Below are 21,852 nucleotides of genomic sequence, written 5' to 3' on the forward strand. Positions count from 1 at the left end.
CCTCAGTCGTACTTGTACGGACCAAGCGCCTTCTCCTTGTCGCTGAGATACCGCTGGATCTTCTTCTTGATCTGCTTCTCTGTGAGCTGGTCGATATTGAGCTTCTTGTCCCAGAACATTTTGCTGTAGTCGTCGCCATGCGCATCAATAAAGTCCTGCAGCATCTGGCGCTCGCCCTGGGCCAGCCACCGCTGCTTCTTCTCGTGGTACATGTTTGCGTACTCTTCCAGCGCCCGGGCGCCCTCCTTCTTGGCCTCGACCTTCTCGGCCTCGTAGTCGCTGTCCAGCGGGTCCTGGGGCTCCTCGGGCATAATAATATTGATCACATTGCCAGTCGTCGTCGCGCTCAATGATACCGTAGCCCTGCGGGATGTGCTTCCGCAGCTCGTCGTTCGTCATGTTCGCCATGTCCATCCTTGGCCTGCTCGTCGGCCTCCTCCTTGGCCTTTCCAAACAGCGGGGTCACTTGGCCGCCCTTCTCGCCGTTCAGGACGGGCCACCAAGCCCAGGTTGCGGTAGTTCTCCGCCATGGTCAGGCTCGAGTCCCACATGTCGCGCAGCAAGGGGTGGCCCGTGAACTTTTTATTGCGGGCAGCGTTGGCCCGCCGGCGGGTCGTCTTGAGCTTCGGGTTGCGCAGCTTCTTGCGGGCAATAGGGCGGGTCATGGCTGTGTGTGTGTCTGTGAGTATAATAGAGGTTGTGCTGGAAATGGGCAGCAGAGCAAGAGGCGTGTTGCTGCGAATTGCGCTTTATCCAAGAAAAAAAAATCCTCGCAGCACAAAAAAGTTTGGGGCCAAATCGGCAGATCACCTCCGTGTTCCCAATCAGATCACCAAGCGTCATGTATTATTTTCTTTCAACTAGAGACCCAGCGACTTCTGCACGATATCCTCGACAATTGCGTTATACTGCTCGCGGTCGTCGCGCCACATTTTGCTTGCGTCGACATTGGCGCCGCTCTCGTCGTTGGGCTCGGCAATCATGCTGAGCACCGACAGCAGAATCTTCTCGACGCTCTGCACCGGGCTCCACCGCTCCGAGCTGCTCTCGTAGTGGTTCGGGTCGTCGCCGGGCGGGTGCAGGATTGAAATGCACACGACGCCGTTGGCGTACACGTTCGGGTGGAACATGGGGCATGTGAACTTCATCGTCGGCGGGTTCAGCGGGTAGTCGCGCGGAAAGGACAGCGTCGCCGTGAATATGCCGCCCTCGAAGGGCGTGTCGGGCGGCCCAGCAATGACCGCTTCCCACTCGAAAAAGTTGTCTTCGGAAACTGGCCCGGCCGTAATTCCCTCAGGCGCATGCAGACAGAGCTCTACAAAAAGCGCCAGCATGGCAGGTTAGCGGCGAGCCTGCATGTGAAATGGAGGAGCACAGCGTCCAAATGACCTACCCTTGTACTCTGTCATCAGCCGTTTTAACGCTGTCGAACCGCCGCTTTTGTACATTTTGGCGCAAGAGGTGTGTAAAAACAAATAGTGCGATTCAATGCAGAGGAAAGAAAATGGCGAAAAAAAGAAAGCGCCAGTGTCCAGCAAAGAGATTTTCATGTAGCCACCTCAACGTCATCATCAAAGAAAGAAAATTGGAGGTATGTTCATGTTAGAAGCAGGGAAGTAGAGTGGATGTGCAAGACTTGAAAAATAAAAAGGTTAACGCTACATTAGGACACGGCGAAATGCTTCACCGCTCAAAGACATGCTCCAAATACGCCAGGTAGTCGAAGCCGTTGGTAGCCGAAGGCGACTGGGGCATCACCTGCACCAGATACGCAATAGATGGCAGGCGACAAATCCGACATCCTCAGGTCGCCTTCGGTAACGTAGTCCTTGTCGGCAGCAATGACACGGAACGACTCAAGCAGCTGCTCGGGTGTGGTCTGGTCCTCGGTCAGCTCGACCAGGAACCGGAATATAGATCTCAAAGGTGATGTACCCATTGCCGCCCGTCAGCTGGTCGTAGAGCGGGGCGAATTCCTCGTCAGAGAAGAAATACCCCAGGCTCTCCATGGCCGTCCTGAATTCGATGTCGTGGAGCACGTTGGTGTCATCGCGGTCAAAGTGCTTGAAGGTCGACTCGAACTCCTCGAGCTGCGCCGGGGTCAGATTGGTCATGTTGCGGGCGACATTCTGGTTCTCGATGAACTGCGACTTTTTCTCCAGCGCCTTCATCATCATCTCAATGTCATACTCGAGGTCGCTCACAGAGTACACCGGTGTAGTCGTACTCGTCAATGTTTGCGTCGATGCATTTCTGCTCAAGCACGCTGACCCGCTTCAGCGCGGCTGACAGGGGCTCGGCAGTAGCATACAGTGCGTCAACGGTGGCCTGCTGGTCGTTGAGATCGCCGCTCAGCGCCGACAGCCCGCTGGAGATGCTGTTGAGCGTGGCCATGATGCCGTTGGCCTCATCGCCATATGCGCGCTGCAGGCGGTCCTGCGACTCGCGGATACACTGGTTGATGGTCTTGCGGTGCTTGACCTCGGCCTCCGCCAGCTCGCTCCACGCAGCCTCCAGATCCCGCGGACTCAGCCCAGGCCGTGGCACGAACGGCGACAGGTTGTATGTAGCACGCTTGGTCTGGAATGTTGCCCAGCAGCGTGTCGAGCTCAATCTTCTCGTGGGTCCATGGCCGCTTGTCCTTGACCTTGTAGTCGTTGAAGTCATCCGAGTGCTTGCGCGCGCTGGCATAGGACGTCTCAAACTTGGTGCGCCGCCACTCGTCCTGCTTGGTGTGGATGGCGTCGATAAGCCTGGCCACGCGGAGCCTCAAAGTCATTCTCCATGTCGTAGACAGACTGCATGACGTCAGTAAACTTGCCCAATCGGCGGCCTGCGGTCTCAGCCTTGTTCAGCGATGAAAAGGCGTGGAAGTACTGAGCCACGTAGGTCATGATGGACCGCTCGTCAGGCTTCGTCGTGTCGCACACATCCTCAACATCAAGCAGCTTCGGGATGCCCAGGTAGCGCTCGGCAACCTCAAAGGCCAGCGCGGTGTTGCCATGGATGTCGCGCTTGTCCAGGGACGTGGTAGTCGAGCAGGTCAGGGCGGTGGCGGTGGATCAGCGCGCAGAACGCCAGGCCATCCTGCCAGCTGTACGTAAAGTCCTGCACGTCCACGTCCTGATACGGCGCGGTCTTGCGCTGGCACCACAGCAGCAGGCCCTCCTTGGCGCTCAGCCCCTCTTCGTTGATGTCAGTCGATGGTGAACCGCAGAATGATGGTCCACACCATGCCCAGAATCAGCTTTGGATTCGAGTCGACAATGTCCTCGGCGCCGATATTTGTCAGGCTGATGCCGCGCATACGGATGTAGTCCAGGGCCAGGTTGACGTTCTCCACCTTCTGGATGCGCATGCGCGGGGTCCGGTTGTACCGCCCCAGGCGCTCGTCGCCGATTATCTCCAGTAGATGAATGAGCGCTGTGCCGTCGTGGAAGTCTGTGCAAATGTTGTTGAGCGCGCCTAGCGAGTTTTCTGACAGTCGGGCGTTTACCCTAGTGAAGTAGTGTGCAGGATTAGTTGTGCGAAGCAGCAGCATGCGCGTCGTATGTGTGGAGAGCGAGACACAAGGACGCTTACCATTTTGTGAAGGCTAGGTACGCGCAGCAGGAACAAAGGCCGTTGGCGGCGGCGATGCCAGTGGCGGGCAGCAACGGAGGTCATACAATGGAGAGCGCTGTTAGTGTATGTGTGCCGAAGGGACCGTCGATAGGACCATGCATACTTACTCTTTGCCTGCACCGACTCCCATGTCTTGTCTGCCGACGGGGCGGGCGCAAAGGACGAGCGAGGCTCGCTGACTGGTCTTGTGCAGAGCATAGTGTGTGGTGGAAGAAACGTCCTTCAATTAAAAGGAGAGCTCGAATTTCAAACAGAAAACACAGAAACAAAAAAGCGGTAGCAAGAGAAGAAAAAAGAGGGATGCTGAACGGATTTCCTCTCATCTCGCCCTGGCATATCCCCTCCCCACACATGCGAGCTGGGAGGGATTTTTCTCCTGCCACTGACTCTTTCTCTGACAAGCTTGGGGCAGCGTGTAGAGCAAAAACTCTAAATTGTGCGCTCTGCATTGGTAAGACTGTAGAGGTATAGTGCTACCCAGGCACTGCGATGGGCAGGGCAGCGTGCTCAACCCCAATGGAAATCCCGGCTTTTCGCGCGACTACATGTGTCGACATGAGCGCTGCACTATGAGCAAAGGTGGGCGTCGATGAGAGAGTGCAAGCTTGATGCAAACGCGTGCATGAGATGATCCACCATATCCGACTGCGCAGCCAGGGGCGTTGCAGGCAGTTGAGATTTATCACTTGGTCAGTATATTCACAAAGGTGTCGGTAAACAGGCAGTTGCGGCTGCACAGACGCACCTTGAACGGGATGATGCGGTGCTGCAGCAGCGGCATCGTGGCCCACACCAGCACCTCGACGGTGGGCAGCAGGAACCACTGGTTGCACACAGCGCACTGATGGCCGATCGGCAGCTCCAGGTGCTGGGCCTTGAGCGCAGCCGACACGCAGTTGCTGGAGGTTTCTACTGCGGGACCGACAATGCGGCCGATCGGCGGGCGGGCGTCTTCGAGGCACAGCGCCAGATTGTGCTTGTATGTCTTGAGCTCGGCTCGCGTCAGATGGCGTGCTGCCAGATCGGCCAGCCGCGGCACGCTTGAATGCGAAACAACCATGAACTGCCGCAGCAGCTCTGATTTCACACCCTGCCAGCACTCTACGCAGCGCAGCTTCCATTTCCGGTATTTGCCGGCGCGCGCTCGGTGTATAGTGGGCCGGGTCCAGGAACGGGTTGGCCGCCAGGTTCAGGATCTCGAGCCTGGTCAGCTTGGTCAGCTCGTACGGCAGCACCGTTAGCTTGTTGCTGGCCACCGACAGCTCGCGCAGATTGGCCAGGTTGCCGATCTCGGGCGGCAGATGCGTTATACGGTTGTCTGATATCAGCAGCGTGGTCAGGTTGGTCAGCTCGCACACGGCCATCGGGAAAGGCGCGCAGAGCGGTTCGAGGTCAGCATCAGCTCCAGGTCTGTGGCCAGCGTGTGGCTGGGCGTCAGCACCACCAGGTCCCTCAGCTCGGCCAGCTCGTCGGGCACCGACTCCAGCTGCAGGTCGCTCAGATCGATCTGCGAGTTGCCGTTCTCCACCGCTTCCCTGATAACCGCCAGCGCCGCCTCCTCGGCCTCATGGCAGATTGCCAGGTACCTGATTCTGTCCTCGGGCGCCTCGGGCCCGTCGGACTTGTCCTCGAAGAACAGCCGCCGCCGCATCCGCCGCTGCGAAACCGGCGAGTCCTTTGGCAGGCGCTTGCGGTGCGGCGACAGCTGGAACCGCTCGGTGGGCGGGCTGTGGAATGGCGGCGAGCCCGGCGGCGACATGTTCTGCGGTGTGACACCAAACACATTGCGGCTGTCCGAGTGCAGCGGCGACTGCAGCGAGTGGGCGCGGTCCAGGCTCTGGCGCCGCGACTCGGGCGTGTGGTTGGGGTATCCGCTGGTGCTCGCGTTGCGCTGGCCCAGCAGCTGCGGAGTCGCCCGGTGGTAGGCATAGGGCGAGAGCCCTGGCTGGAGGGGTGCGGTGCCACGGCGGTTGGGCGAGTTCATTGGGAACACATGCAGGAATACAGCAAGATATAGCACGGAAAAATAGTGGTGGCAGGATGCACAGAGCAAAAAAGAGTGCCAGAATAGCGCATGTGCGGTGCCCAAGCCCTCTTTTAACCCCCTCAATCACGAGGGGCTGCTCTGCCGGTACTTTTATCAATCACAGCCAATTATAGCGGGCCGCCGGGTGGGTTTCAAGTGCATCGGATTTTGGCGAAATCCAGGAGGGTTCTCGCTGGACAACGCAGAAAAGGTGGAGACCGTACTCGTGGGAATCTGCAAAAATTTCTATCTACGAGCGTTTCTTGGAGGCAGCAGTAGGCTGCTTGGGCTTGACCGAGTCCTCGTAGCTCTTGGCGACGCTGGCCATGTAGCCCTTGGCCAGCACTGCTGCAACCCGCATGACGTAGGCAATCTGGCGGATCTCGTGAACATGCTCCAGGCAGTACTCCATGGTCATGTCCCGGTTGGTGGACATGGCGACCTGGCACGACTCGATGTCCGTCATGGTGAAGTCCCTATCGTACGGGATGTACCCAATGTACACAAACATGTCGATGAACAGCGCCATGGCGAACCAGCGCACGTGCCCGTGGTCCTTCTTGTGCTGCCCGTAGAACAGAGCGACAGACGACACGGCCATCCAGATGTTGTAGAGCACCCACGGCGAGCGGTAGCCGGTGGCGATGCCAAACCCGTGCCAGACGGTCAGCAGGGCAGCGATGATTGCTGCGCCTGTGTTGAGCGGGATGCACCCAAGCAGACTGCGAGGCGAGGGGAGGATAGCGCGCAGCATTGTACGATTGTGAGGATTAGGAAGTTGGGATAAAAATATCAAAAACAGCAAAGTCTTGGGGAGGAGATGGAAAGCACAAAGCCAAGAGTCCGGACATCGGCCACTGGCTAAAAAGGTCTCCATGTGCTCTCCACGCTGGACTTTTGGGCGAAAATCAGCTCGACTAAAAAGGGGGAGGCAGAGGACGCTCTCTGACGATTCGCTCTCTTGGCTTTTTTTTTTTTTTTTTTAATTTCACCCCTTCTTTATTTATTCCTCTGCATTTCCAACCCGTTAATTTCTTCTCTTGTATATGACATAATGGCAAACACAGCGTCGTCCGCAATGCCCCTGCCCGTCAAGGACTCGGCCGCACAGGTAAGCAGGCGCCGGTTATCTCTCGGCACGCACGGGCAATAGCGCAGCAGCAAAAAACAAAGAACTAAGCGCATACCCCTGCTAGGCTATTTCCAATGGCGAACCGGTGCTGACGTTTGCGCCGTCGACGCGGTTCTCACCGCCGCCCATCGCCCGCCGACGCACAGCATCATCGCATGACTCAGACGAGCAGGACACCGACCCCGATGACCTGGTGGCCAGCCAAACAGACCTTGCGCGGGAGCAGCTGAAGCGAGACGTGGTCGGGCCCGGCCTGGTAAAGGAGAAGGAGGTCAAGTGCGGGTTCCTCGCAAAGCGCACCGGAGGGGCCGGCAAGGTAAGGGGCAGCCAGATATAGAGAGGGCAGCAGGACGATCAGCGCAGAGGGGTTGTCAGTGGTTGACTAACAGACGGGCAAACTTGGATTCTTCTTTTTAGACGTGGAACAAGCGGTGGTGCGTGCTGCGGCTGCAGTCATTGTCGATATACAAAAACAACAGCGAGTACAAGCTGAAGCGCATAATCCGGGTCGACGAGATCGTCAGCGTGAAGCCCATTGAGAAGCGCAACCGGCCGTTCGCCTTTATGGTGACCACCAACGACCGCAGCTTCTACTTTGACGCATCTAGCAGCCAGGAGCTGGACAGCTGGCTCGAGGCAGTGCAGCGCGCCATCGATATCGTCAATGGCCAGGACGGGCGGGAATCGGATGAGACAGTGCGCCGGCAATTTGCCACGGCCTCGCGCGCATTATCGCCACAGGCAACTACTGCCCAGGCTACTGCTGGCGACTTCTTTTCGCTGCCGGCTGCAGGCAACCAGCGCCGCTCCAGCGGTATGGCCAGAGCAGTGCACACCATCTTCGAAGGTAGGTCGTTGTTGCGAACTGTGTTGGTCGTTCAGAGCCAGCATGTGGCCCCGGTAGTTCTTGCTGAGGATTTGCATTTGGTGATGACAGAGGCGTGGGTGTCAACCAGCAGCACGTATCGTATGCGCTGGCAAGGAGGAACATCCAGGCTGTCAGCTTTCCAGCGCACATGATAGGCGGCAGCCGAAACGCCCCATGCACGGCAAGTAGAGACGCCATTATTGACCACCCCCTCCATCCCCTCCATACCTGCCCGTATGTGGGGGTGAATTATTACACCTCTCCCCGCGCCCCTCTCCTTGCTGGCGAATGGCCATTGCAGCATGTCACCTGGGGCGGCGCATCCCTGAGCTACAAGACAAAAGACACGCAATGGCTCCTGCATGCTGAGCATCCTGTTCCATCCTTGTAGGCAGTGCCGACGACAGAAACATCTACTCGGAGCCCAGCACGTCGCCCGACCTTATCCCTGTGGCTGCTGTAAAGAGCACATCGATGCCCAGCGACGCACACCAGGGTCTGTGCATTGACACCAATCCGCATGTGCTGAAGCAGCAGGGGACTGGGCAGCTTGCAGCGGAGGAGACAGACGCGGTCACTGCATTCCCGCCCGGTATCAACCCGGAGAGCGAGGCAGCGCCCGTGCTCGACGACGAAGAGGAAGACGACGAGCCCAACTTCAACACCGACCATCGGCGCGAGATCGAGGACAAGCTGGCCGACGACCAGGTCATCCTCAGCGGATACCTGCTGAAGCAGGACAAGCTGAAGCAGTGGCGCAAGCGGTGGTTCGTGCTGAGGCGCAACACCCTGTCATACTACCACAGCAGCAAGGAGTACGAGCTGAAGCAGATTATGCGCCGGGAGGATGTCCACTCGGTGCGCGAACCCGACCCATGCACAGCCAAGGCAAAGTCGCTGCACCGCGGCTACTTCAAGATCGTCACCACGAAGCGCAGCTACTGGATTGCCCACGACAACAACGCCATGGCTGGCGCCTGGTTCAAGGCCCTGGAGCAGTGGAAGGCTGGCACCATTGACATGTCGTCGCAGGCGGTCAAGCTGGCCAAGAAGCTGGCCAGCCTTGACCCAGCTGAGGGCGCACCCGGCCACCCGCATGGCCCGTCGGGCGCCCGCCAGCGCCGTCGCAGCAGTGCTGCCAACTTCTGATTAATCCCCCTTTGTAAGTAAATTATTTTCCTTAGCCGCTGCTTGCTCTCACTAGAGAGCGCCGTTCGATCGGCCAAATTGTTGTCCCACGTCCAGTGACCGGACAGGACACAAGGAATTGGAAGCCAGACCTTTCTTGCTGCTGCTTTCATCTTCTGGAGACCTATTATTTTTCCAGCTCTTGAAAAAAATTTTATTCTGAAATGTCTGACCACAGTGTACAGGACCAGACCGGCGAGTCGTCGGAGGCCGGCAGGCAGAAGCCAAAGAAGGAGGACATTGGCGAGCTTGTGGCCAAGGCCTGCCGCAACGAAGCGGTTCAAGAAGGTGCCGCTGACGCCCGAGTATCTGCAGGAGGACTATGAGCAGAACATGCTGGGCACAACCGCCGGGTTCTTTTGCGCGATCTGGGCCGGCACCCTGCTGAGCGAGCCGCTGGCCAGCTCCTTCACATCGTTTGACTACCCCGATGTGGACGTCGACGGCTACTACTACTTTGGCGGCAAGGACATCGCGCTGAGCCTGCTGCTCGCCAGCAAGCTGCTGTTTGTGCGCGCCCTGCTGTTCCGCTACGTTCTGCGGCCCCTGCTGCGTGCGTGCGGTGTCACGACCTTTGAGCGGCGGCAGCAGATCGCAGAGCACCTGTACCTGGCCGCTGTCTCGGGCGTGTCGGTGCTGGCTGGCGCCTATTTCGCTCTGCCGCTGGTAGAGGGAGTCGAGGGCGTGTGGAGCGGGTACCCGTCACTCAGCGTGCCGTTTGCCGCCAAGGTGTTTGTGGTCACGCAGGCTGCGTACCGCATCTCGGAGCTGGCTGTCTTGTACTTTGAGGGCGAGAGCCGCCAGGACTACTACGATCACGCCATCGTCCTCTATCTGACTGCCGGGCTTATCGCCTGCGCTGGCCGTCTGGGCCTGGTTGGCTTCGCCGGTGCCGTGGCGGTCTGCATTGACCTGCCGGTGCTCTGCTCGGCTGCCGCGCGTATCACGGGCATCGGCTTCGGGGCGGCCAAGATGGCGGCCATCGCCGTCCGCTGTGCTGTGCTCCCGTTGCTGGCGCTCAGCACAGCCAGGGGCGCACCCGAGGTCCTGGCTGAGGGCAACCCCGACGAGGGTCTGCTGTGGACGCAGGGCATGCGGATCACGTTCCTGTCGACGCTTTTCGTCGTCCTGGCCCTTGGCATCAACGAGGCCATTGGCGCCAAGGCCGAGGAGACCACAAAGGCTGTGGCCCGTGGCAAGAAGGACCAGTGAGCCAGGATTATCTGCTCGGATTAGCCGGCGCTGTGCGACAATTTTTTACCTAGCCATTTTATTGCAGCCTGCCAATCACATGGATGTTGTGTTTTCCCCATCGCCCACATCGCCAGCCCAGCAGCAAGAGGGGTACGGTTCGCGGCAGCCCGACGGGATCCCGCCCAGCGCTGCAATGAGCGAGTTTCAACAATGAAGCCGCTCCTGCAGCGTCCGCCTCTCAGCACTGGCAGATCCTCCTCCATGGCTGCCTCCTCGAACGAGCCTTTTTCTCTTGTTTCCTTTTTTCTCTCCTTACCCATTCCAGCTTGTCTCTCCGTTTCTTCGCCTCCGTACCCGACAACAATAGCAACGTTCGAATGACCAGCCCTGTGAAGCTCAAGGAGCCCTCGTACTTTGAGGCCAAGGCTGCGCGCGAGGCCGCCGCCAGGAATTCCACTCCACTTCGCAAGGCATGCCAGTGGATTGTCAACAACCAAATTGGTAAGCCAGACTTGTAGTCAGCCAGACAGCAAAGGCTATGTCTGCCAGAGCCATTGAACCTCCCCGCTGCTAACACGCTGCCTCTGTAGTTGGGTCGCTGGCGGCGCTGGCTGCCATCCACGGCTACGACTTTGTCACTGGCGGCAAGTCGGCGATGGTGCACCTGCAAAACCAGATTCCGGGCGATGCCCAGGGCCGGTACATGCGTGGACTGAACGACGTGTGGTACATCATGCACTGGGTGGTTCTGTTCACGCTAATCCGCGCCACCGTCATGTACAAGATCCTCGAGCCCTTCGTCAAGTGGTGGGGCGTCAGGTCGGCGCGCAAGATTACGCGGTTCTCGGAGCAAGGCTGGTTGACCATCTTCTACATCGTGTCGAGCTCGGCTGGCCTGTTCGTGATGTCGCATGAGCCCCACTGGATGAACACCAAGCACTTCTGGATCAACTACCCCGAGGGCCACAAGCAGATGAGCTACCTGATGAAGTCGTACTACCTGATCCAGATGGGCTTCTGGTTCCAGCAGATCTTTGTGCTGCTGATCGAGGAGCCACGCAAGGACTTTTTGGTCATGGGCATCCACCACATCGTCACCTGCAATCTGCTAGGCCTGGTCGCTCTACGCCAACTTTGTGCGCATCGGCAATGCCGTCCTGGTGTGCATGGATGTGGCCGACATCTTCCTGAGCGGCACAAAGTGCCTGCGCTACCTGGGATTCGAGAATCTCGCCGTCGGCTCGTTTGTGGTGCTCATGGGCTCGTGGATGTATACGCGCCACTATCTGTACGGCAAGATCCTGTACAGCGTGTATTTTGAGTCGAACGCCATCCTCGATGACTCGATCTTCAACCCCGCCAACGGCAGCGTGTACCGCCGCGACATCATCCTGATGTTCTTTCGCGCTGCTGGCCACTCTGCAAGGCCTGCTGTTCTACTGGCTCTTCCTCCTCTTCCGCATCATCTACCGCATTGCCTTCCAGGGCAACCTCGATGACAGCCGCAGCGATTCGGAGGACGGCAGCGACAGCGACGATGGCAGCCACAGCTCGAAGAAGCCTGCCACCACCAAAAAGAACCAGTAAAGGATCTAATAAATTTTCAGCATGTAATCCGGTTTTTTCTTCCAGCTCCCCCATGTCCACGTGTCACCATAGTTTGTTGATGACATAGGTGACGGCTACCTTTTTGCTGTAGTAAGCAGGTTTTATGGCCCACCCCCACATCTCTGCGTCTCTTCCTCGCTCTCCGTACATTTCCAGACTACTCTTTTGATTCATGACAGAGATAGAGCCGCCAACTACCAATAATCACGTCCGTGCGTTTGCCAAACAAACCCTGCGCTCGGGCACAATCAAGGGCGTCGTGCATGGCTGCTTCCAGCCTGGATCCTCGGGCTTGCCAGCCGATCTGATTATTGCTCACGAAACATCGCTCGACCTGTATACTAAGGACGCCGAACTGGCGAGCATCTGCACTGCACCGGTATTTGGCAACATCCTGGGCATCTGCCGCATCAGCAAGCCATTGCCGTCAAACGCCGACGTGTGCGCCGTTCTCGCCGAGTCTGGCCAGCTGCTGCTGGTCTACGTTGAGGAGTACAATCCAGGCAAACTGCGATTCAGACTCCTGGACCAGATCCATGCCGGATCTAGCCAGGGCATGGATCCTGGCCAGTACAGTATGCTACGCAAGGTTGTGTCCGACCCCCTGTCTCGCGCATTGGTTATCGTATCATGGACGAACACGCTGGAGCTGGTAGCAATTTGACTGGATGTCGAGCTAAAAAACTGTTGCCTGTGCTAGTCCAAGTCGACGGCATTATCTGCGATGCGGCCATCCTGGCACCTTCCCAGCTAGAAACACAGCGGATCATGATTGTGGCTGCAGTTATCGACAGTGCCACTGAGGCATTTTCTTTGCATCTGTTTGAGTCGTGGGTGCAATCGGAGTCAGTAGCACCGCCAGTCCGGCTGCTGGCCAAACTGCCCATGCCGCACGATATGTCGATGCCGCTACAAGTCGCGGTGCTACCAGCAATACCCGAGCGCATCTTGCTGATTACCGAGCATGAGGCCGTGTTTGTCAGTGCTGTTCAGATTCTATCGGGCGATGTGCATTTGTGTCGGATGCCGCTGCCAGTCATGGACGATGACAGCAGCACTGGACCTGATTGCGGCATGCTGTGCTGTAGACAGCAATCCATTGGCAGAGGAGACCAAGGATAGGCGCACAGACCCTCGGCGTGCCAGCTGGTGCCTCTGCAGTTGGTATGTCGCAGCGACTTGTCATGGGTATGCAAAGCGGTGCGCTACTACGAGTCGACGTTAGTGATCGGCCGAGTATCAGGTTTGCCAAGATTTTGGACCTGTCAAGCACCGGCTCTAAGATGGCCATCGGTGACTACATGGTGCATCTCGGGTCCGGCAGTCTATTTGTTGCAGGGGACTGTGTTGACCACACCATCATCCAGATATCCACGTTCGAAACGGACATGCCCACTATGACAGCATCGCCGGTACTCGCCAGCCAGTCGCCACTGCTTGATCTGGCCATCAACTCTGGCTCCCACCTCGCGTATTGGACCAGCGGCCGCATGCACACGGGTGCCATTCACGAGGCACGGTTCGGCCGCACAGTGCAGTGTCTCTATACCTTGGACACTGGTTTGTCTGAAGGCGACTGCACGATTTCCCGTGCATGGGGAGTCACGATGCACAACTCCTTGCAGTGCGTTGTCATGACGACGATTAACTCTTGCGTTGCAGCCTGCGTTGATAGAGACAATAGCTGGCGCATCCATGAGGAGCTACAGCAGTGGCTGTCTGCCATGGAGCCCGTGTTTGTAGGGAATGCTGGACCTCGGATTGTCTGTGTGTCAAAGGACAGCCTGGACATCCTGGACTCACTGCAGACCAGGCGCATTGCTAATGCCAGCGACAGAGAGTTGTTCACTCATGGTGCCAGTACTGTGCTCGGTAGCATCTCCATTGCGGCTGTCGTGGTCAGGCTACCGCTGGGCGACAGCAACGTTAGTTGGCCATGTTATTACCGGTCAGCAATCCGGGTATTTGACATCTGTGCCCAGGAGCTGGTATTTGAGGACATGCTCGGCTCTGAGGTATCGGCCGTGCGCATTCTGCACATCGGGACTGCAGCCATATTTGGCTATTGGCACATATGGACCGCGGATGATCATCTACCGGATTTGTGACAGCGGTGCACTGGAGCAAGTATTAGACTGGGATCTGAATTGCAGCTGCACAACCCAATCCAAGACGAACGTCGAGTTTCCAGACCAGCACAAGCCTGGCTTATGTCATCAACGACATCTTTGCACTATGCACATCGGATCGGTCCTGCCTGCTGATAGGCCTGCGCAACGGAACCCTGGTCAAGGCGCATGTACATACTAGCACGACCGGCCCGTTTTCACTAGGAGAGGCTGTAGAGGACCAGATAGGTGGCGCACCTGTCAAGTTCACGCCAGTACCAGAACCACTGTCTCCACCAACGATCAGCAGCTCCAAGGTTGTTGTGCTTTCTGGCTCGCTACATACTGCCGAACTCATCGACCACGGATATATGAGGATGGTGCCATGCATTGGCAGTGATTTCAACCTACCCAATGTCCTCCATCTGCTGCCACTCTTTGCGGCAGACAGCTGCTTCTTCGGCATCAGCGACAGCAACGCCATCAGCATCCAGACCATTGACTTTTCGTCGCAATGCCACATCCGCACGCTGCCAGTTGGGGACGAGCCACGGCGGATCCTGGTGGATCGCGACACCGGAATGCTGGTGGTCGCTGCCATGAGATGGCAGCTGTCAGACTCGCCGCCTATTCCAACATCGTCACTAAAGGTTATAGACCCGCGCGACGGCACGCTGCATGCCGAGTCCCGGCTCCAGAAAAACGAGGCAGTCTTTGCGCTGTCACACTGGCATGTTCAAGGCCGCAAGTCATACTGCTTTGTTTGCGTTCGGCACCTGGCATGTACTCTGCTGCCGGTGTGCCTGCACCCGATCCCACCAAAGGCGGTCGCATTGTGATCTACAGTCTGAAAACACTGAAGCGCAAGCGACCAGGCGCTGTAGCCTCGCCGATCTCAAGCGCTGCATCGTCGCCCCGCCTCCAGCCGCAGCCTGACGCGTCGTATGACCTGAAGTTCCGGTGGGAGTCGGCACGCAGCGGACCAGTCACAGCCCTGGCCCCGCTCGGCGACTCGTACCTGGTCGTTGGAGCTGGCATGTCGTGTATCGTGCTTGCAGCTAGATATGGAGCGCGGTCCGGCTGATCGAGTGCTGCGAGGTTGTTTTGAGGTTCCTGGTTACTTGCGTGCATGTTTCTGGCAACCAGATTGCTGTCGGGTCGCAGCGCGAGTCAGTGCATTTGTTTGAGTTCGTGTCGGGCGATGGCCAGGATACACTGGCGATGAAAAGCCAGCGCTAGATTTGGCTTGCAGACTGCTGATGCCCGGTTCCTCTCACCCAGCATGGTGGTTGGCGCAGATCGCAATGGGTTCGTGTTCGCCATGGCCACCAGCGCAGATAACAGCGACGAGTTTGCAGTCGACTACAAGATGGGATTCCACCTCGGCAACGCATGCACTCGTGTAGTGCCGGGACAGCTGGTCAGCTACCTGCACCGACCTGATCACATTGTGCCATGGTGTACGGGATGCCTCCAGGCGGGCGGATGCTGTGCTAGCCAGCACGATAACCGGGGCAATGTGGTCGTTTGTGCGCGTCAGTGAGCAGGCGTTCGACCTGGTAAAGCTGCTGGAAGAAGCGCTTCTGTCCTTTGAACTACTCGCACCCGGCGTTCCCTTTGCTGGCTAGACCGGGATCTATCTGCAGAGCGACACGGCCAGCCTACAATCTGCAGCAACAAAGTGTGGTTGATGGCGAGCTGTCGACGCTGTTCCTGGATCTTCTGACTGAAGACGAGCAGCAGCATGGTAGTCGCCTCGTCGTTGGAGCTGCGCACCACGGCTCTGGCAATGAGCGACTTTGCATCACCGCCTGACGACTCGTCCAGGATTGCAACAGCAGCCAGCACCATCCGCACACTGATTCAGGGCCTCAACCGAGCGTGCCTTTACTAAAAAGAGAAACCTCATGGCAGATGCGAATACACTAGTCAGATCACATAAAGTCATCGAAATCGTCAAAGTCCCGGCTATAGTCGTTCATATCGAGCTGCTCCTTGGGCGGGGCCGTGACCACAGCCTTCTTGCCGCCCTTCTTCTTGCCCTTGGCGGCATCCCTCGCCGCCCGCTGCTTCTCGTTAGCCAGGGTGGTCAGCACGCTCGAGAACTTGCGCACCTCGACGTCCTTGAGCGGCAGCGCCAGCTCGCGGATCAGACCCTCCAGGAACGACACGTACAGACGCTGCGACTGCGTCTTCTGGATGCGCTCCACCAGAGCCTTCCGGAACTCGTCAAACTCTGCCTGGGTCTTGGGGTTGATAGTGTTCAGGACGTCGGCCACCTGGGTGTCCTTCACCGTCAGGCCTGCGAACAGATCCTCGGTGTTCTGCAAGTCGGATGCGACCTGGGCGCGACGCGCCTGCAGCTTCCTCGAGACAATGTCTTCCTCGTCGACCTCGCTGTCATCAGAGCCCAGCAGCTCCTTCTTCTTGGCCTCGCGCTCGGCCTGCCGCTCGGCGATCCGCTCCGAAAGGCTCTTCTTGGTCTTGGGCTTGGGCGCCGGCACCGCTGTCTGCTTGGACTTGTCTTCGTCCTCCGGACTCGGACTCGTCGGACGAGTTGTCCCAGTTGTCGGGCGCGCTGCTGTCGCTGTCCTCCTCCTCGTCGTCCCACTTCTTCTTGGGCACCTTCACCACAGGGGTATCGTCGAAGTCCTCGTTCTCTAGAATTCAAGCGGCCTTAGCAAGACTGCAACTTGCTTTGGCAGCGAAACTGCTGCGCTGACGCCGTCTACTTACCCCAGTCAGACATTGCTCTCTTTTGAAACGGTTGAATTTGTAAAGAAATGTAGAGAGAAAGCGTGAAATTGGCTGACCCTTGCTCATTTGAAGCCATTTCTGAAAAACTTGTCGGCTCACTCCAAAGCCGGCTCGCATGAATCAGAACCGGCTGGTGGCTCGCTTGCACAGGAACTGGCAATCGGCGCAAGATGTAGAATCGGCACAAGTGTTGATTTGTAAAGGCTAGGAAATCGAGTTTTACTGCTGCTCCGAGCGCTGCTTGATGGCCTCGTCCATAAGAGTCTGCAGGAACTGCGACTTCTCGGGGTTCAGGCTCTGCACGATGACATTGTAGGTGGCCGGGTTGCTGCTCTGCATCTCGGCCAGCTTGTCCTGGAGCCACACATGCGGCTTGACAGCGTCCAGCGGGCTCTCAAAGGCCAGCTCCTCCTCCAGCGCCTCGTCGTAGTCGTCCTCGTCGTCGTCGTCAAACTCACCCTCGGCACCCTCGCCCAGGGCCTCGCCTGCCCGGCCAGCGAGCTGGCGCAGGTACTCCTGCTGGAGCTCATCGGCATCGTCTTCGGCCAGGTCGTCGTCGACCAGCTCATCCTGCACGCCGTCCCACTCGTAGTCGCCGTCAAAGTCGTCGCCAGTGCCATCATACATGCGCTCCAGCGCATCGCGGGCCTCAACAGCCTCACCCAGAGTGTGGAAAGTCTGCAGGATGCCCTCAAACACCTGTGGCAGACCGGCCTGCAGCGAGGCCGGCAGCTGGTCGGCGGGCACAGACAGCAGAGAAGTCAGACCCAGGACCACCAGCTTCTTGTCGTTGACGCGGGTGAACTTGTCGATGCTCTGCACCAGGCGGGTGAAGATGCCGCTGGTCCACTGGAACTGCTCGAGCACGCTGAGCGTGATGACTGGGTTGTAGTACAGGGCATTGAGGATGACCTCGAGGGTGTAAACCAAGAAGCCGCGCGTCTGGATCGCGTCGTTGACCAGCAGGTAAGCGGCAGCCAGGCTGATCAGGCCCGGGATCATGCCGTCGACCTTGCCGCGCCCGTTGAGCATGATCGCCTCAGCCAGCTTGCACGCGCAGATGCGCTCGGACTCGCCGGCGCGCTCGCTCTTCATGACAGTCTCGATGATGTCAAACAGACGCGACTGCACCTCGCTGTTGGTCGACACAACATCCATGCCATACGACACAAAGTTGTCGAGCGACGGCAGCATCTCCTCAATGAAATCGCTGCTGTCGTTCTTGAACGTGGTGTAGATGACGTCAAACAGGCTCCACGCGTTGGGCGAAATGGTCTTGACCGCGAACGTGCAGCAGTCCAGGATCTCATACACCTCGTCGTACAGGTCCACAAGGCGCTGGTCCAGCACAAACCGCACAATGGGGAAGATGACCTCCTCGAGCTTGAACACGACGTCGGCCGAGCTCTCCAGATTCAGCACCAAGGTGCCCAGCGTCTTGAGCACGCCCATGGCCGCCATGGTCTTGTCGCTGATATCGTCGATATCAACCGTGGAGATATCAGGCGTGTTGACAGTGATGTCGCCCATGATGCGCATGAACGTGTCACACAGCTGCTGCGCCAGCTTGCACCGCGAACGGCGCCATCTGGTCGGCGAAGATCTCGACGAACTCCTCGATGACGTGCGTGATGGTGTCCGAGTCGATCTCGTTGGTCAGGATTCAAGAACACCTGCATCACCTGCGGCAGATGGCTCTGCAGCAGACCACGGATGTCCTCATTCTCGATCATGGGCTGCAGGGCCAGCGCAGCGTGGACCCGGACCGGCAGCTCGGGATCGCTGAGCAGCCCATAGACGCCCTCGAAGACGCCCTGCTGCACCTGCTTGTCGCTGAACTCGATGCTGCTGTAGCGGCAGTACACGTCGAGAGCGCGGGCGCGCACGAAGCCGTACTTGCTCTTGAACAGCGGGATGACGTTGGTCAGCAGGAAGTCGGGCAGCGTGCTGTAAATCGGCGACTTGCGCGAGCACAGCGGGCCGCACAGGGCACCCATCATGTTCAGGGCGCCGTCGATGAGCTGCGGGTTGCGTGTCTCCTCGGAGGCCTGCGAGTACTGCGTGATGATCGAGTTGACAAAGTTGAGGATGATGCTCAGCGTCGCGCTCTTGCGGTCGACGGCAAAGTCAATGAGCAGGTTGGAGGCAGCGACGGTCGACGAGCCAAAGTCGTCGAGCGGGTCGATCTTCTTCTGCACGTACTCGACGGGGTTGTCCTCCCACAGCTCCTTGTCGTCCTCGCTGAAGCACATCTGCGGGAAGATGTACTGCGACACAATACTCTCGACGTGCGGCTTGACCAGCTTCCATGCCGCCTTCTCCTTGACACACTCGGCAATCATCTGGGACACCAGCCCGCGGATGCGCGACGACATCCACACTGTTCCCTGCACGTACCCATCGATCTGCTTAAAGTACGCCTGCATGATCTGCGGCAGGAAGTTGGCTGTGAACACCTTGGCGAACGTCTTGTAGCGCTTCTGGCTCGGCGCCAGCGTGGCCGGGTTGCCGAAACGGCTGTACAGCCGGTTGACGCTGCGGAATCGCCCACTTCTTGGCCTTCCACACGGGCTCCTTGGCCGTGTCCTCATCGACCAGGCTGCGGTCGAACGCGACCGGCTTCTCCATCATCTTGATAAACGAAGTGCCCCACGCCACCAGGCTGCCCGGCTCCTGCAGGGCCACCGGCAGCGCAACCTGGATCGCCGCGTAGTATGTCTTGAACGCAGCCCACACCATGCGCATGGCCAGCTCGTCGTCCGATCCAATGGCATCGTCAACCACTGCCTGCACACGCGGGAACAGGTCGCGGGCAACGGCGTCAATTACCGTGCGCTTAGTCTGGCTGTAGCGGTACAGACGCACCAGCTCGCGCAGCGCCAGCAGGCCCGTGTACACCATCTGCGGGTCCTGTGCGCTAAGCAGCTCCTTCAGCTGCCCATCGAACTGGGCCCACTTGTCCGGGTAGTCAAAGTTCAGGATCACGCCCAGACAGCTGGTCAGCTGCACCTTGATCGTGTGCGGGGTAGCGTATATGAACTTCAGGATGTTCTCCTTGGCCGCTGCACGGTCGCTCTCGCTGATCGGCGCGTGGTTGTCCAGCGCATGCTGGCTGGCCGACCACGCCCGACTGACACGGTTTTTGAAGTAAATAGCCGCCGCCTGCTTCGTGCCCGTCGAGAGCTCATCAGCACCGATGATCTGAAGGATTGTGCTCAGAAAGCCGTCGTTGGCCTCGAACTAGAAGGGACAAGTGTATGTTGTTCAGTGTTTGGGTCTGTGCTATGCTGGGGGTTGCGGAAACTGTGTCTTCTTACCTGCTTCAGCTGCGCCTCGGCGTTGTTGCGGACATTGACGTCCGGGTGGTACGTGGAGTCGAAGAGACCGACAAGCGAGTTGAGATCCATGGCAAGAAAGGTGGCTATTATTCCCTGTCCCGGAGGGTGTGTATACAAGTGGGAAATGTAGAAAAGAGTGTAAAAATAGAGGGAAGCGGCGAAGCGATAATTGAACCTTTTCTTTCTGGCGCTAAGCAAAAAAACAAATGGCTAGAGCCTCAATGCCAAAAAAAAAAAAAAAAACTTTGAGTCGTGATCTGCATCCAACGATCAAGACTCGTGCAGATCACGGCCTTCTGGCGCTCAGTGGGGGTATACTGGCTGGTGTAGTGTCGGCGTATAGGCGTTGGGGGAGGGAGGGCGAATGGCATTTGAGAGCCAGTGCGCCTGTGCAGCGGGGGATTGGTGGGGGCTGTGTGGGGCACACTGCCACCACATTAGCATTCGCCTGGAGTAAACCGATATACTACCCCCGGAGCAAAAAACAGAAAAGTCGGGCGCTATGTGCAGCCAGAGCTTCCCCAGCCACAGGCGCAGCAGTGGCCGGCAAGTCACAGTGCCATTCACCGGCCCGGGAGGCGAATACTATTGAAAGGCGAATACTATTAAATATTCAAGGAATTCCTGAAGTATATTTGACTTCCTTGTGGTGGCCATTGAGTCCAAATAGAAACAAGCCTGCCGTCAGCAGCAATGGCTGGGCACAATGTCGGCATCATGTGGGCCGCTCTCAGCAATTTGTGGTCACAGCTCGGACGGACACCACGCCCTCCACATGTCCTCCACATCGGCAATCCCGGTGGATGAGCACACGACGGGGACGGTGTAGGAGCGGGATGTATGTCAAATGCCCAATATTTTTCCTATACATCAAATATAAAAAAGCCTGCGCCTTGTCTTTACACTCCCCACCCTCGCGCCCGCATTAAAAATACATACCATCATCAGACGGGATGAATGACTCCACCAATTCAGCTGCATATATAGCCCGCCCACCCCCCACTCCACTGACCAATTCGTTTTTTGGCAACACTCGCTTGTTCCCGCCCATTCCTTTCCATCCTTCAACTCTGTGCATAATGCTAGCTAACGACCTTTGCGGCCTAGTGAGCTATCCGAGACTACCCGCCGCCGCCCAGGCCACCGACCACGATTTACGCCTGCTCCCTGTAAATGTACTTTCCGCCCCTCTTGCATACTAGAAATTACTAGACACGTGAATAAATCACCGCACATCAAATCACCAGATCACAGATGCACTTTGAATTTCGCCTGGCTGGGTGCGCCCAAGCAATGATCCATAGCACAAGCACGAGGCGGGGCTAAGAATCGAATCTCTCTTTTTATTTCGCCCCGTCATTGAAATCAATTAAAAATGGGTAAGCGTCGCCAGAAGGATTCGTGTGGGAGCAGAAAATCGCAGATGATGGATGCGCGTGTGCACTCGGTGGATGCGATCGGTGGAAAATGCGGAAAGGCGGAAGGGTTTCCGGTCCCGAAATGCAGAGCCCGGAATTTCAGAGCCTGCAATTTGAGAGGGCGTGCAATTTGCTAATTCGCACTTTGATATTTAGGTAAAGGCAAGCCTAGAGGATTGAACGCCGCGCGTAAGCTGCGCACTCACCGCCGTGAGCAGCGCTGGGCCGACAAGCAGTACAAGAAGCGCGCCCTCGGTACCGCGTACAAGTCGTCGCCTTTCGGTGGCTCGTCGCACGCCAAGGGTATTGTCCTTGAGAAGATCGGTGTTGAGGCCAAGCAGCCCAACTCTGCTATCCGTAAGTGTGTGCGTTGCCAGCTCATCAAGAACGGCAAGAAGATCACCGCTTTCGTGCCCAACGACGGTTGCCTCAACTACGTCGATGAGAACGACGAGGTGCTCATTGCCGGTTTCGGTCGTAAGGGTCGTGCCGTTGGTGATATTCCGGGTGTCCGCTTCAAGATTGTGAAGGTCTCGGGTGTCTCCCTGTTCGCTCTGTACAAGGAGAAGAAGGAGAAGCCCCGCTCGTAAA

The 21,852-nt window shown here is 57.8% G+C and overlaps 12 protein-coding genes across 12 annotated transcripts; 5 read left to right on the forward strand and 7 right to left on the reverse strand.

Annotated features, from left to right (window-relative positions):
* Positions 1-2: 2 nt before the first annotated feature.
* On the reverse strand, positions 3-311 carry DL89DRAFT_291964 (uncharacterized protein; the record flags this gene model as incomplete). The annotated part of the gene is made up of 1 exon (XM_040890247.1): positions 3-311. One exon carries the CDS (start codon positions 309-311, stop codon positions 3-5), a length of 309 nt encoding a protein of 102 aa, XP_040744985.1.
* Positions 312-835: 524 nt separating this feature from the next.
* On the reverse strand, positions 836-1,505 carry DL89DRAFT_266491 (ubiquitin-conjugating enzyme). The gene is made up of 2 exons (XM_040887096.1): positions 1,394-1,505; positions 836-1,315 (listed from the first exon to the last, which is right to left on the reverse strand). The coding sequence occupies exons 1-2, from the start codon at positions 1,446-1,448 to the stop codon at positions 861-863; spliced, it is 510 nt and encodes a 169-aa protein (XP_040744986.1). The 5' UTR covers positions 1,449-1,505; the 3' UTR covers positions 836-860.
* A 185-nt stretch (positions 1,506-1,690) lies between these two features.
* DL89DRAFT_277901 (uncharacterized protein) lies at positions 1,691-3,822 on the reverse strand (the record flags this gene model as incomplete). The annotated part of the gene is given in 8 exon segments (XM_040889475.1): positions 1,691-1,919; positions 1,996-2,165; positions 2,212-2,580; positions 2,648-2,798; positions 2,818-3,014; positions 3,115-3,175; positions 3,213-3,497; positions 3,719-3,822. 8 exon segments carry the CDS (start codon positions 3,820-3,822, stop codon positions 1,691-1,693), a joined length of 1,566 nt encoding a protein of 521 aa, XP_040744987.1.
* Positions 3,823-4,823: 1,001 nt separating this feature from the next.
* Positions 4,824-5,000, reverse strand: DL89DRAFT_215501 (uncharacterized protein; the record flags this gene model as incomplete). The annotated part of the gene is made up of 1 exon (XM_040884287.1): positions 4,824-5,000. A coding segment is annotated over one exon (177 nt), but the record flags the coding sequence as incomplete, so codon positions are not given.
* A 770-nt stretch (positions 5,001-5,770) lies between these two features.
* DL89DRAFT_126685 (uncharacterized protein) lies at positions 5,771-6,601 on the reverse strand. The gene has a single exon (XM_040883273.1). It carries the CDS (start codon positions 6,525-6,527, stop codon positions 5,901-5,903), a length of 627 nt encoding a protein of 208 aa, XP_040744989.1. The 5' UTR covers positions 6,528-6,601; the 3' UTR covers positions 5,771-5,900.
* A 20-nt stretch (positions 6,602-6,621) lies between these two features.
* DL89DRAFT_266494 (PH-domain-containing protein) lies at positions 6,622-8,957 on the forward strand. The gene is made up of 4 exons (XM_040887097.1): positions 6,622-6,761; positions 6,847-7,098; positions 7,200-7,629; positions 8,042-8,957. Exons 1-4 carry the CDS (start codon positions 6,729-6,731, stop codon positions 8,797-8,799), a joined length of 1,473 nt encoding a protein of 490 aa, XP_040744990.1. The 5' UTR covers positions 6,622-6,728; the 3' UTR covers positions 8,800-8,957.
* A 28-nt stretch (positions 8,958-8,985) lies between these two features.
* On the forward strand, positions 8,986-10,230 carry DL89DRAFT_126791 (uncharacterized protein). Its single transcript, XM_040883275.1, has one exon. The coding sequence runs from the start codon at positions 9,172-9,174 to the stop codon at positions 10,048-10,050; it is 879 nt and encodes a 292-aa protein (XP_040744991.1). The 5' UTR covers positions 8,986-9,171; the 3' UTR covers positions 10,051-10,230.
* Positions 10,161-11,646, forward strand: DL89DRAFT_266497 (longevity assurance proteins LAG1/LAC1). Its single transcript, XM_040887098.1, is given in 5 exon segments — positions 10,161-10,233; positions 10,418-10,533; positions 10,623-11,125; positions 11,145-11,402; positions 11,518-11,646. The coding sequence occupies 5 exon segments, from the start codon at positions 10,226-10,228 to the stop codon at positions 11,617-11,619; spliced, it is 987 nt and encodes a 328-aa protein (XP_040744992.1). The 5' UTR covers positions 10,161-10,225; the 3' UTR covers positions 11,620-11,646.
* A 166-nt stretch (positions 11,647-11,812) lies between these two features.
* DL89DRAFT_291970 (uncharacterized protein) lies at positions 11,813-15,642 on the forward strand (the record flags this gene model as incomplete). Its single annotated transcript, XM_040890248.1, has 11 exons — positions 11,813-12,292; positions 12,391-12,719; positions 12,758-13,664; positions 13,693-13,767; positions 13,832-14,575; positions 14,611-14,769; positions 14,838-14,939; positions 15,001-15,105; positions 15,155-15,333; positions 15,395-15,457; positions 15,492-15,642. The coding sequence occupies 11 exons, from the start codon at positions 11,813-11,815 to the stop codon at positions 15,640-15,642; spliced, it is 3,294 nt and encodes a 1,097-aa protein (XP_040744993.1).
* DL89DRAFT_126762 (translation initiation factor eIF3 subunit) lies at positions 15,244-16,625 on the reverse strand. Its single transcript, XM_040883274.1, has 3 exons — positions 16,485-16,625; positions 16,251-16,408; positions 15,244-16,192 (listed from the first exon to the last, which is right to left on the reverse strand). Exons 1-3 carry the CDS (start codon positions 16,579-16,581, stop codon positions 15,683-15,685), a joined length of 765 nt encoding a protein of 254 aa, XP_040744994.1. The 5' UTR covers positions 16,582-16,625; the 3' UTR covers positions 15,244-15,682.
* Positions 16,626-16,699: 74 nt separating this feature from the next.
* Positions 16,700-20,024, reverse strand: DL89DRAFT_266498 (ARM repeat-containing protein). The gene is made up of 5 exons (XM_040887099.1): positions 19,823-20,024; positions 19,072-19,745; positions 18,179-19,040; positions 18,115-18,153; positions 16,700-18,071 (listed from the first exon to the last, which is right to left on the reverse strand). Exons 1-5 carry the CDS (start codon positions 19,910-19,912, stop codon positions 16,725-16,727), a joined length of 3,012 nt encoding a protein of 1,003 aa, XP_040744995.1. The 5' UTR covers positions 19,913-20,024; the 3' UTR covers positions 16,700-16,724.
* Positions 20,025-21,142: 1,118 nt separating this feature from the next.
* On the forward strand, positions 21,143-21,851 carry DL89DRAFT_282888 (40S ribosomal protein S23; the record flags this gene model as incomplete). Its single annotated transcript, XM_040889713.1, has 2 exons — positions 21,143-21,222; positions 21,418-21,851. The coding sequence occupies exons 1-2, from the start codon at positions 21,219-21,221 to the stop codon at positions 21,849-21,851; spliced, it is 438 nt and encodes a 145-aa protein (XP_040744996.1). The 5' UTR covers positions 21,143-21,218.
* Position 21,852: the final 1 nt, after the last annotated feature.

This window comes from Linderina pennispora (assembly GCF_002104995.1).
Source record: "Linderina pennispora strain ATCC 12442 chromosome Unknown DL89scaffold_4, whole genome shotgun sequence".
Taxonomy (NCBI): domain Eukaryota; kingdom Fungi; phylum Kickxellomycota; class Kickxellomycetes; order Kickxellales; family Kickxellaceae; genus Linderina; species Linderina pennispora.